At 34.7% G+C, this 13832-nt stretch overlaps 1 protein-coding gene across 8 annotated transcripts in view; it reads left to right on the top strand.

The window, feature by feature from the left end:
* Window positions 1-13832, top strand: part of TACC2 (transforming acidic coiled-coil containing protein 2) — a 184259-nt gene that overhangs the window by 69832 nt on the left and 100595 nt on the right. For all 8 annotated transcript variants that reach the window (XM_058187263.1, XM_058187269.1, XM_058187268.1 and 5 more), the window contains one exon: window positions 10689-10808. In XM_058187263.1, coding sequence (XP_058043246.1) covers window positions 10689-10808 — 120 coding nt within the window. The remainder of the gene's footprint in view (window positions 1-10688; window positions 10809-13832) is intronic.

Here is a 13832-nt window from a genome sequence, read left to right as displayed (position 1 = left end):
GCAACGCAACCCGCGACCAGCTCCGGTTTGTAAAAAAATAAGTTCTGGATTCGGGTGGATGTACCAAAAAGGCGGCGTAGGTATGTTGATTTCTGTCTGTCACTGTGCTCTTATTGATTTATTCCACTGAAGGGGCAAGATTTAAATAAACTGCCTGGTGAGCTCCAATTCTTGGATCTTTACCTTTTAGAGCTGAGGATGATCCAACAATGAACTTTTTTGCCCCCTTCCTTTTAACTCTGGCGGTTATGTGTGAATGGTTTGGATTCAGGTCTGGAAGGAACGAAGGGCTTTTAAAATAATGGTGTGACGAAAGTGGCCTTTAAGTGGCTTCTTGTAATTTTTCCTCCTTCCTTGTGTGACTCATTCTCTGTTACATGTGTTAAACCGGGACTGTGTTTAGGTGCTCTTTTGAAAAAGAAGGGAAAATAGATTAAAGGAAAGCAAATTGTATCTTTATTTTCTGGTCACTGAAGACAAAAGTTGTACACATGGCTTGAAAATATGCCTGAATGTTTCTGACTGGTGGGATGTGTTTATCAGTTGCATGGAAACCCAGAGGCATTATACAGGGAAACTTCTGGCTTTGCTTTTATAAGCTATAAATTGGCAGCTTTACAGTTAGGGTACAAGGAAGACAAGTGCTTCACTCTTTGATTTTAAACAGACATTCTTGACAAGCATCGGATTGCTGTTCATTGTGCTTGGGTGATTGCAGAATAAATGTTTGTTTAGGGGGAGTTTAGTTATGAGCTAAGCTCATAACTTCTCAGGTAGTTACATTGTCATCACAAGGAGTAAAAATCCAGATTTAGTCCTGTTAATTTTTTCACACTTTGAAACTTTAAAAAAAAACATTTTACAGTTTCTTTTACAAATTTTACAGTTTCTTCTAGAAATAGAAGTAAAATGCTTTGCCTTTAAAATAAAAGAGTACCATTTGGATTATGATATATATTCATAGGTATAATTGTGTTCCATTTATTGATAGGGTTGTTGTGTATAGGGTCAGGTCAATATAGTCTGTTAACCTGGCTGGTTTTTATATAAGTATATTCAAAATCCTGTTATATTCTGCAGTGTTGATTATGATACTTACATATCATTGGTGCTGTAATTCTTGCATATTTGGAAACTTTTATTAAACTCAGTAGGACTAATTTCAGCGTAAACTGACTATAAGGCAATTTCTCCATTGAGATCATAGAGCCTTCTTTGTATTACCCGTACATTTATATTTCATGTAAATTTCAAACATTTGAGCCTTGAAGATGAAAATGCACAAATAAGTCTTACTCAGTTGCTTGTGTGCACCTGCTGTCTTGTTGTGACGCCATGGGTTTGGATTGTTTGGGGTGATCAGATTTATTTGAGCTTCCTGTTAATTCCAGAGGAGATCCCTGTATATTTGCCTTTCAGACATCCTGTGAGATTTGAGATGAAAAAGGGCACAGAGTGTTCTGTGGGAACTTAACCAAAACTCCAACAGAGAGTTTTGAACCAACTCTAATTAAAATACCAATCTGGCCTTGCTTTCAGTTATTCTGAATTTGTTGTCTGGCTCTTGACATTGCCTACTTCCATTAAATGTGGGCTGCTCTGATTTGTTGGTACAGTTTCAGCACTATATTCTTGTTTTCCACCTTCATCCTGCCCCTTTCCCCCCTTTTTTTCTTTTTGGTTTTGAGGAACCAGATTAAACAACGTAAACATTTGTAATGCTGATGTGCAGTGCATTAAAAGTGAAATATGTATACCAGATGAAGTTCTTTCAGTTATAGGAAATTATAGGTTCAAATAAAAACAATGTTTGTGAATTATACCTCACTGTTTTGGTGTACTTGTTTCTCTGAGTTGAGAAGTGACAGAAAGCTAAGAAAGCTCTCTTGGCTTTTGTTCGATGTATCTCAACCAGGTTTTCCAGAACTATAGAAATACTAGCTGGGAATTATAATCTTATCTTAACTCCCCCCCCAAAAAATACCCTATGGATTAAATAAGGCTGTTTCAGGCTAATCTCACCAATAATTCAAATATCTTTTTTCCCCCATCAAGGAAGATTGGTTTGCATAGGCTGTGTAAGCTCCAACATATGGGTGTTATTCTGTAACCATATGTCTCTCTTATTTAGTGATTCACTTGCGATTTTTTTTCCTTGTCCGCTGAATGAAAAAGATGTGTGCAAGGAATAGGTCTAGGAGTTGCGGCCCCCAGATACAGTTTTCTGCATAATCTCATCACCTGGCAAGACTTTTGCGTAGGCTGCCAAGATTCCAAAGAGCTGTCATGAAATTCCATTTTCATCTGCAGATACAGTAATTGACAGGCTATTCTCTTAGTGAATCCACCCCCTCCCCATGCTTATCTGGGTGGTGGGGATTGGTGATGTCATTCATTTAGGATAGTCTAGTTTAAGAAAGAGAAGCAGGAGGATTCCAGGAATACTCTTTGTTATTGTAGTGTAGACTAAGAAAATGTTGAAAGCTTGGAATTTTTCATTGCCCTATGTTGTGCCAAATAAAATCAAGGTGGGTTATTCAGAGTTCCTTTCTAACTTTTTCTAGTTTCTTGGAAATATATTACCTTTTCCCCTTTCCGAATGGTTCATTATCTCTTCTCTCTTCCTAGATAGTCATTCCTTCACAGGTGAATAGGACAGCACACTATGTTCCTATAAGGTTGTATTCAATAATGAGTCTTACTAGGATGGTGCTTTGCCTTTATATTAACTCTAGAATCACATATTAAAAATAGCAATCCATTGTTGAGGACAACTTGTTTGCTGTAGTTACAGTGAAGCCTCAGGTGTTAAAATAACAATAGTGTAAATTTAAAAATGAAACAACTCACTTTTGTTTCCTTGAGGAAGAAAAACAGTCTGGATTAATAGATTGAACTTAAACATTGGATATATGTATATTGATTATTTGATTTTGTTTTTGGCCTAGCATCTTATATGAAATTAATAACTATTGATTGGAAGAATTGTTTTTGATATTATGTTTTGAATGAACATAATATAAACCACTGTTTATGCAATAGTCTATGGCTTGATCTGTATGCTGCACCGATAGAGGATGAATGTACTCCTAATTTTCCAGTTTTCTATATTTAGACTATACATGTTTTTTGTAAGATTATTCACTGTGTATTTTATTAAACTGATGAGAAACAGAAATCTTTTTCAGGATGACATTGCCATAAGCTACACTTTTTGTCCTGTACTGTTTCATTGTATACAGATTTGGTTGGAAAAAAATTTATTAGCATACAGAGACAGCCAGAGATTTCTCAAATGTCCCTTAAGGATGATGTCTGCACTACAAAGCACTTCTTCTTATGTTTCTTATGTTGTACACTGAATTTGCCAGTGCTATTTTTTCACAAAATAACCATCAGGTATTATCCTTGTATATTATGAAAACACACATATAGGAAAAAGAAGAAAATTGATGCTTTTCTTGGCTTTTCTGGATAGTTTTAGAATTAAAATTTTAAGACATGTTTTCTTTAAAAATTATCTAATCTCTGAAGGGCGTACTCAATTATTTCATCTGCCACACTAGGCTATGCTAAAAGTTTACAGAATTGGGATAGATTGCTTATTAGTTTTCTAACAGCTCAGGCTGAAAAAATAAATACCTGTTTTTTTCAACTGTGTTTTCCAAATCCATTAATATTAACTTTCATTATCCATAAATCAGTATGGAATTGAAATTGAACACATTTGAAAGTTCTAGATCAGGGGTGTCAAACTTGTGATGACACATTGTCGTCACGTGATGTTTTGCAACTTTTTTCCCCTTTGCTAAAATGAAGGTAAACATGGCCAGCGCATGACGCGTCCAGGCCACAGGTCGCGAATTTGACACCCCTGTTCTAGATTATACAAGATTTTAAAAAAATTTTTTTTACATACTCTGTGTCTATTACATGGGCTTTAGAGTTAAATTAAGATACCTGCATATTTTAAATAACTCTGTATAAACTGATGGGAATTAATTACATATTCTTTCTCAGGCTTTGCCCCAAATTCTCTAAAGCATTCTCATAATCTGAAAAAAACCATGTTTTCCAAATTATAGGTCAAAGTTCATACCATGCGCTAAGCTAAAATTGAACAAAGGATATATGAAAATGACTTAAGTGTAATTTTTACTCCAAATTACTTTTTGATCTCTTTCCTTGTCTGAACCTACAAATATCTGAGGCAGATTTTCTGCAATAGAGGGCCTTGTGTTTATTCTGCTCTGTTTTTTAGACATGCTAGGTAAAACAACAGAGTCCTCACATATTATTAGCTTTCCTTTGTTAGCCGAGAATATGTCATAGAACATGATTAATCTCTTTCCACTTATGACTGTATGACTGTAACTTTGTTGCTGGCAATCCTTATGATTTATATTGATATATTGACCATCATTTGTGTTGTAAATATTGTACCTTGATGAAGGTATATTTTCTTTTATGTACACTGAGAGCATATGCACCAAGACAAATTCCTTGTGTGTCCAATCACACTTGGCCAATAAAAAATTCTATTCTATTCTATTCTATTCTATTCTATTCTATTCTATTCTATTCTATTCTATTCTATTCTATTCTATTAAATTTCCATATGACTGCTATTTTTTTTAAAGGAAAAAAAGGGGAATTATAAACTCCTTTAGAAAACCTTGTTTAATATCACTGACTGAGGCACTTCTCATTGGAGAAAAGAAATTATGTAAATTCTATTCAATAATGGGCCTAATTACCTTGCAAGTAGTGAACTGCTCTTTGTAAGAAATGTTTAAGAAAGAGATTAAAGCAGCCATCGTTTTGATCTACTCTACTTTCTAAATGCTTTCTACCTAACAGACTTGACCTTATACTGTATGTCCTACCTTCCACTTCCAGGTTTTTGTTAATCTTCTAAGAATCCTTGGAACTATAAATTCTAGAATCGAGTTCAAGTATTTATAAACTATTACATTGCAAGGAACAGTAGAACAAGTTTCTTCTTTTAATTGTAGTTTCTGTGTGTGTGTGTGTTTCAGTATATTAAGTTCAAGGGTTTGAGACAATCAATTATTTCACCAGGAATCTATAGCAGTGGTTCTCTCTGCAGAACCCTGAGGGGATCACTGGTGGTCCACAAAGGCCTGAAGAAATGTTATGATTTAAATCTTAAATCTTGGGAGTTCATGGCCATGGTCCATGGCCACAAAAGGTATTTAAAGGGGGGGGGGGGTCCATCATGAACAAAAGGTTGAGAGAACACTGATCTACAGGATACTTAAAAACATTTTGTTTACAAAGTTTACAAATTTTGTTTACAAAGTTTACAAATTTTGTTTACACACTTGGAATATTGCATCCAGTTTTGGTCGCCACGATGTAAAAAAGATGTTGAGACTCTAGAAAGAGTGCAGAGAAGAGCAACAAAGATGATTAGGGGACTGGAGGCTAAAACATATGAAGAATGGTTGCAGGAACTGGGTATGTCTAGTTTAACAAAAAGAAGGACTAGGGGAGACATGATAGCTGTGTTCCAATATCTCAGGGGCTGCCACAAAGAAGAGGGAGTCGGGCTGTTCTCCAAAGCACCTGAGGGTAGAACAAGAAGCAATGGGTGGAAACTGATCAAAGAAAGAAGCAACTTAGAACTAAGGAGAAATTTCCTGACAGAACAATTAATAAGTGGAACGACTTGCCTTCAGAAGTTGTGAATGCTCCAACACTGGAAATTTTTAAGAAAATGTTGGATAGCCATCTGACTGAGATGGTATAGGGTTTCCTGCCTGGGCAGGGGGTTGGACTAGAAGGCCTCCAAGGTCCCTTCGAACTCTGATGTTATGTTATGTTATGTTAAGACAGAAATCAATAAAATATCAAAATAAATGTTACCACAGTAAAAAGTTCACAGTAAAAATGAAAATATGCACAGTGGGTCTTTAAAAAGAAAAAAGAAAAGTTGCAGAGTTTGAAACTGATGTAAAATGAAAAAAACTATATAATAAAAATATTTTTTTAAAAAAAGAAAGAAAAAAGAAGCAAGCTTACTGTCTGACAAATAAAAATTCAACACCCAAAGCACACACCATCATGTTTTTGCTGTCAGTAATGCACTAAAGAAAAATTATATGTAGTCTAGTCTATTCTTGGTTTAGATTCTTAGCAGATGTTTCAGGGTAGTTCAGTTATAGATTATGAAAGGGTCCATTTTACCAGAGTTTAGATTTTGAAATCCAAATCTCCTTTGTTTGAATGCTATTATTTCAATAAACCAAAAAAAAAAAGAGTATTTTGCCTCACCCATCTCCATGTTGTTTTAGTTACAGTATTTAGTATATAGTGATATAAATTGTGTTTTGCCTTTTCAAAATCAAGACTATCAGCATTTTATTTAAAAAAGGACAAAGATAAGGAAGAGAACGGTGAAAATTGAGGAATTTTATAAAGCCACTATTTTTACCTCCCTGGCCATGTGCTCATTGTATTACTTGGGCGAGTCTCCTCACTGCTTTCATTACTACCCCTGTAGTTTGCTCTGATCTTCTAAATTTAATCTCCATGCTCCTAGCCTTTGCTGATATTTCTTTTTAAGCTTTAGATGGCAGAGATATGAGTGAAGAAGACAACTGTTTGTGGGCTGCAGCAGATCCTAACTAAACCAAAATTTCATGCCATCTGTGCTACTGCTGTTTAAATGTATTCTTAGCTAGTAGTACATTGTACATTGTCTTAATCTAAGCCTTGGTAGCTCATTAGAACTTCTGGAAATGTTTTATTGTCTAAATAAACAGAAATGCAAACAGAAATTGAACGTAACTTTACTTAATTCAATATTCATCTGCAACCTTCATCGTCTTGGTGGCTCTAAGCAGAATTCCTAAGCTCCAGAGTAGTTTTTACTCTACACTAAAAATATTAAATAATAAATATTAGCATTTAGACCAGTATGGATCTAAGTGAAATATATTAGATCACACTGACTTAATTCATTTGGAAAAAGCCCTGTTTAAACAAGTGATGCACATTTATAAAAGAAAAGTATGAGCATTACATAACCATTTCCCGCCAATCCATGCCTTGTGTTACTTTTTTTAAAATCTTTGAATTTTTCATCATCGTATCATCAGTCATACGAGTGCACAGATCTTTGCAGATCAACAAGAAAGGGGTAAAGTGATTTGGTGAAACACTGAGGTCCCTACTTCTAGTTGGTGGAGTCATTGTGGTCCATTGATTCATTTGGTATGGATTTCATTACAATGAAAAGTAGGCAAAATATGTCCAACATAATATTTTATGGCAGCAGTACAATACACCCCAGGAGACCCCTTCATTGCAGCAAAGCATAATAGCAAGCTTTCATAAAATATATTATCTCACTGAGTTTAGATCAAGAATAATTGTGGGACGAGTTTGCATGAAGAAAAATTAGTTGCCCATAGAATCTAATTAGGACATTCTTTAAACAGTGATTCCGAGAACTGAATGGTTCTTCAAGTCTTCTGAGTCTACCACAAAAAATAAGGGTATAACCATTTCCCAGTTTGTTAGGAAATTGCGGAAGTCTAAACATGAGGCTATTTAATGTGCTATACATTGTGGAAAATAGCATGGTGAAAAAGACAATCTATACATAGCCACAAGGCAATCTATAGATCTCCTCTAGATTGCCTTGTGGTAGGTACCATAGAATTCTATTTCTATAAGAATGATGCCTCACTGTAGATCCTGTAATGTTCTTTACACTATGAACTGAGTGAAGCAGCATACTTTAAAATCCATTTAACTACCAAATAATGGATAATTTTAAAGACTGAAATATATTGCCTGACTTCAATAGCAGGAAATGTGGAATGAGCCATCTTGTATTAATAATTATTTTAAGTCAATATGGTATGTAGAGAAAGAAATGGCTTGTGGTTTCTATGGCAGATGTGGAAGAGTGTTGTGTGTTGCAAACATATTTGCATATTTGTGCTTCTATCCATAATCTTGTGAATATATTGTAAATTCAGACTTCAGTCCATAGCATTTAGAAGCCTCTTGGGTATATAGCTTGTGTCTCATTGTATCCTCAAAAGCTTAACATTACTTCAGATTGCTTTGTGTATGTTATCATCCCACGTTGACTCAGATATTTGCTGTTGATTATGTCACCAGTGATTTAGAAGTTGAACCAACTGATCTGTTGAATATATTGTGCATATTTCAACTATCATTAAGCAGCTAGTAATTAAACTGAGACATTTTTCCTGATTATTTCAGTCTCATGAGTCTTAAGCATAATTGGAAAGACATTTTGTACCAACTCTTTCTTGGTATTCATGTGCTCATAGATTAACATTGATCAAGTATTGCTTTATAATTTTTTGTCTCCAAAAATTCTATTTGTGTAGTACATTCTGTTTCTCTGTGAGGAAATAATAATCTATTTTTCAAGGGTTTAAAATACACTGCTCAAAAAAATAAAGGGAACATCTACCCAACACAATGTACTGTATTTAATAAGAATATTTCATTCTTTCAGATATAGGATGTGTTACAGTATTTTTGTGTTCCCTTTATTGTTTATTTTATTTATTTTTTATACTGTAAGACATCCTAGATCTGAAGGAATGAAATATTCTTATTAAATACAGTACATTGTGTTGGGTAGGTGTTCCCTTTATTTTTTTGAGCAATATATATTTATTTCACTGACATATTTAACTGAAATCAAATTTGATGCGTTTATTATTATTTGTTACTACTACATTTGTGTCAGAAGCACCTTGGTGGGATTGAAATTGAAAGGATTAGCTAACGACATTGCCATTGCTCAGGGGACACCCAAGTAGTATCCTTTCATGTTCCTGTTATTTTCCCACCAATGTGGTACCTATTTATCTGCCTGCATTTTTCATGCTTTCTAATTGCTAGGTGGGCAGAAACTGGAACAAATTAATGGGAGCTCATTCTGTCATGAGGCTCACACTCCCAAGTTTTTGAACTGACAAGCTGTCACCTCTCAATGGTCTTCTGAATCAGCATCCTTACCACATGAGTCCCCATGTCCCCATTATTATTTACTTAAATGTATTGGCTGCCCAATTTCAGTCTATGAAATCAATTTAGAATATATTGGAGTCAGAAAATGTCAACTGCGTTAAAAAGCATTGATAGACTTCCCAATGTTTTTTTTTATTTATTTTTATTTTTATTTTATTTATTTGTCAAACACAACAATATATATAAGCATAAGCATGAAATAACCATACACATTTGGATACAACCAAAGGGAACATTAGGACAGGAACGGTAGGCATGCTGGTGCTCTTATGCACATCCCTTATAGACCTCTTAGGAATGGGGTGAGGTCAACAGTAGATAGTCTTTGGTTAAAGCTTTGGGGATTTTGGGAAGAGACCATGGAGTCAGGTAGTGCATTCCAGGCATTAACAACTCTGTTACTGAAGTCATATTTTCTACAATCAAGGTTGGAGCGGTTCACTTTAAGTTTAAATCTATTGTGTGCTTTTGTATTGTTGTGGTTGAAGCTGAAATAGTCTTCCACAGGAAGGACATCGTAGCAGATGATTTTATGAGTTATACTCAGGTTGTATCGAAGGCAGCAGAGTTCTAAATTTTCTAAACCCAGGATTTCAAGTCTGGTGGCATATGGTATTTTGTTGTGATCGGAGGAGTGGAGAACTCTTCTTGTAAAATACTTCTGGACACGCTCAATTGTATTAATGTCTGAAATGAAGTGTGGGTTCCAGACAGGTGAGCTGTAATCGAGAATTGGTCTAGCAAATGTTTTCTACTAACCAGAGCATACAAAACATTTGCTTATTTGCTTATTTCTTTATTTTTCTAGCGAGCAGAAAAATAAGGAAAGTCAGATTCTGTTTTTAAAAAAACTCTTGAACTTGAACTAATCAGGATACTTCCAGACAGCAAATGAGGTCATTTGTGAAGAAATCTATGTGTAATCTAATTAATATAATTAGGCCTTTCTGGTTAGTACAACAAAGGATAGTTGTAAACAATTCTTAATAAAGTTATGTTTGCATGGTCAACATTTACTTTCTTGTAACCTGGAGTGCTGTGATTACGTTGACATTGGCTTGATCTAGCAGTTTTATGTGTCATCCCTCAAGTGTGTGGCATTTCAAGAAAGCTAAAATTAAATCTTTATTCTGGGTTTATTAATTTATTTAGGATTTTTCTCTCTTTTCAATTATATTTATAGATCTGCTTAGCCTGGTCCATTTAAAAAACTTTCTTCTTTCTTCATTCCAGTCATACTTTTATAAAGACAAACTTGAGCACTACATTAATATTTTTAGAATTATATTGTGAGCCAAATTTAATTGGATTTTCCAATATGAAAAGACATCAGAAATAGAACCTACATTTTCCGGTTGTCTTTTGGATCTGAAAGATGGCTTTGAAATTTATGAAAACCCTTCTGCAAAAGAGATACACCTTGTTGGGAAATCACCTCTGGCTACCTGATAAGAGAGCTTTTGGAGAAGGATATAGAAAGCTAACAATAAAAAACATATTGAAAAAGAAATATCTATTGACCACACTGAAGTAATTACTAGTACTAATTCTTGACAGCAATGTTTGTCATCTTTTGATACGATATCTAAAAACACCTTTTTTCAGAAAATATATTCTAATATATTTCAATTTTTTCTGCCCAGTTCTTCTGTTCCTGATGTTTCCGATAAATTGGAGCCTGATGTGGATTCTTTCAAAAAACCACTGACCACAGTCCTCTGTGATGCTGCTGCTCTTGATGCTACTGAGCTGACCACAGCAAGGTAGGATAAGATCTCAGCTGTAGTTTTAAGACCTGTTGTGAACAAGGATATATTGAATATGCTAATTGGTTCACTGTCTTTATTTAAGTGACACAAAGTTAAGGCAGCTGTGATAGAGTTGTCTTAGTATGGTACTTCTAGCATGTTCCGAATTGCTATGGACCATCCTGAGGGAAACAGAATTTGTCAAATTAACACATCAATTATGTTGTGTTCCTGAATTTTATCGATGGCCCCTTCTTGTTTGTCATTGTGTGCAGCTGCGTTTTTGAATTACCATGCTTTATTTTTATCATATCTTGGGGTTGTTTGATTCTAATTGATCTTCCCCAAATTATCTTTTTCCCTAAGTGTCTGATTCTTTATTGTTTTGTAGAAATGATATTTTACTCCCTAGGAAAATTTTGAACATTCTCCAGAATAAATATTATGAGAAAGAGTTGTATTTTTTAAAAAAGAAATTTCTGAGAGAGCCAACTTGGGGTAGTGATTAAGGCATCAGGGTCTAAACTGGGAGGCTGTGAGTTCTAATACTACATTAGAACTGTGGGCCAGTTATTGTCCTAGGAAGGAGGCAATGGCACACCACTTCTGAAAAATCTTCCCAATAAAACTGCAGGGACTTTTTCAGGCAGTCTCTGAAAATCAGACACATTTGAATGGGAAAAAACAATTCTGTGGTTTTATTAACTTCAAGGAGCTTTACAGAAATATTTGATAATCCTTGTAAAGTAGTTTGCTTCCTTAATTCTTCTTTCCTATAAAACTGTTAAATGACATACTACCATTTTAACAAAATGAAATATTAAAACATTGGAGATGTGTTTTTACCAGTAAGAGACACACACATCTCTTTTATCCAGTATTTCTTGAAAAGATGAAGAGCTATATGAAATGACACTTTTTATTTCTGAGTGTGTGAGAAAAACAATTTGGGTAACCGTAGAAAAATTCTGGTTTGTGGATTTTTGTTCTTTTTAAAACCTGAAGTAGAGGATTTAGGCAAAACTAGGGGAAATCTCTTATGGAGATGCTTTAGATTTGAAATAAGTGAAATGCTTCTGAAACAGTATTTTGAAGACTTATGGTGTCACTTAAGCTTCAGCATAGCTCATAGTTGAGTGATTTGTAAAAAGGCAGTAATATTTAGAGAACAGTACTGCTACTGTATTTGATAAACTGTCATAGAAGTAATTTAATCCTGGAAAATGCTTGAAATAATTCTAATAGTTTGGATCCTTGACTTTCTAGCTTACCAGCCTGGTAAGACCCTAGCATACATAATGCTTTTCAGTGTAGTAGCAAAATCACAGCACACAAATGTATTGTCATATTGTATATGTGCACCATCTGCTCATAGATCCCTAGGGCCATAATCTCATATCATATTTCCTTGTTGGATGGGACTGTGGCTTTCAGACACATTAAAAAATCAGTAGTTTCTCCATTGACTGTGCTAAATCTTGACAAAGACAATTAAGAATTGGCTATTCAGAATGGTCTTTTTTATGTAGCTGTGAGAGAGAAGAATAGAGCCAAGAAAGCAATAGGAACATTTTTCATTCATTGAATTAAAACTTGATGGTTTTTAGGATTCTAACAGATTTTTACAAACAGTCAATAAAGTTGTAGTCATATGCACTTACCATTTTAGTCAGCATTGTGTTTTAGTGAAAGCAATTTTGCCCAGATGTAGTGCTTATCCTGAAAATAGATTTGTGGAACTAAGAACTCCCAGGTGAATACTGGAAGAAGAGGAAACCTGGGTGGGTCAATTCCCTACTTAAACTAATTCATCATTCATTAGCCTGAGCAATTCTGTATTTGCAGATGGATATTTTAAAAGCATTGTTACCAGCTGCTATGTCTGAGTGGTTATGTAATGCTTTTCTGACCCATTAAAAATAGTAGAAACAATAAAAAAGTGATAACTTAAGAACTAGCTTCATTTTGCATATGAATATAATAAAATGCAGGATATTCATTTGGAAATACTAATCAGTAGTTGCCGCAGCTTTGAACAAAGGCATCAGATCAAATAAACTCTGTTTTCACATGTAATGAACTCATGATGAAAGACATGCATTCACTGAACTTTTCTTATACTGTTTGCATAGGAAAGGTCCATTTCTGACATTTCTAACAATCAAAACCTTCTGACTGTAGAAAACAAAGAAGATTTTGGGGGGAAAAAATTTGGACATATTAACAAATGTTATTCCTGCAATAATGATCTCATTTTTACTTTCATCATCCTTATGTCATTGTTTAAGCTCATTATCTTGTACAGTCACATTGTTTTGTGGTTTTTTTTCCTTAGTGGTAAAGAATTATCCAGAAGGTGCTCTGTTAACTAGTAACGCTAGTTAAAATTGCCCTTTTTATATAGCAACTGTTTCTTCCATTGACTTTTCCTTACTGTGTTCTCTGATTCTACACCAAAGCTTTCCAAAAATGCTTCAGCAATTTCTGATTTATAGCTGCTTTGATAATAAATTCCAGCCGCCTTCTCCTTACATTATCAGTCTTTTTTATGGCTGTGTTTTACTGCTTATCCATAAAAGCTGAGCTGCAATTCTGATATGTACTGAATATATATTAGTTTGAAAAAAAAGTCACGTTTTGCTAAATGCCTACTTATGGAAGTGTATATTAGGACTCAAGTGCTGTCCCTCTTATCTATCCAGTAAAGATGTAAACTATTCTGCTTCTAAAACCTATATACCATTTCCCAATCCCAGTAATAACATATCATTTGGCACAGTAGAAAAGGCAAGGGAAATTCTGCATGTTAAATGCCCAAATCCTGGACTAAATTAAGATGAAGTACTTCTTCCCAGTCAGTGGTGGGTTTCAAATTATTTTACTACTGGTTCGGTGAGTGTGGCATGGCTTGGTGGGTGTGGCTTGGTGAGCGTGGCAGGGGAAGGATACTGCAAAATCCCATTTCCTCCTGATCAGCTGGGACTTGGGAGGCAGAGAATAGATGGGGGCGGGGCCAGTCAGAATTTTTACTACCAGTTC

The sequence above is a fragment of the Ahaetulla prasina genome, chromosome 6 (assembly GCF_028640845.1).
Source record: "Ahaetulla prasina isolate Xishuangbanna chromosome 6, ASM2864084v1, whole genome shotgun sequence".
Taxonomy (NCBI): Eukaryota; Metazoa; Chordata; class Lepidosauria; order Squamata; family Colubridae; genus Ahaetulla; species Ahaetulla prasina.
The sequence above is the reverse complement of the archived record's forward strand: the minus strand, read 5'-3'. Positions and strand labels throughout refer to the sequence as shown.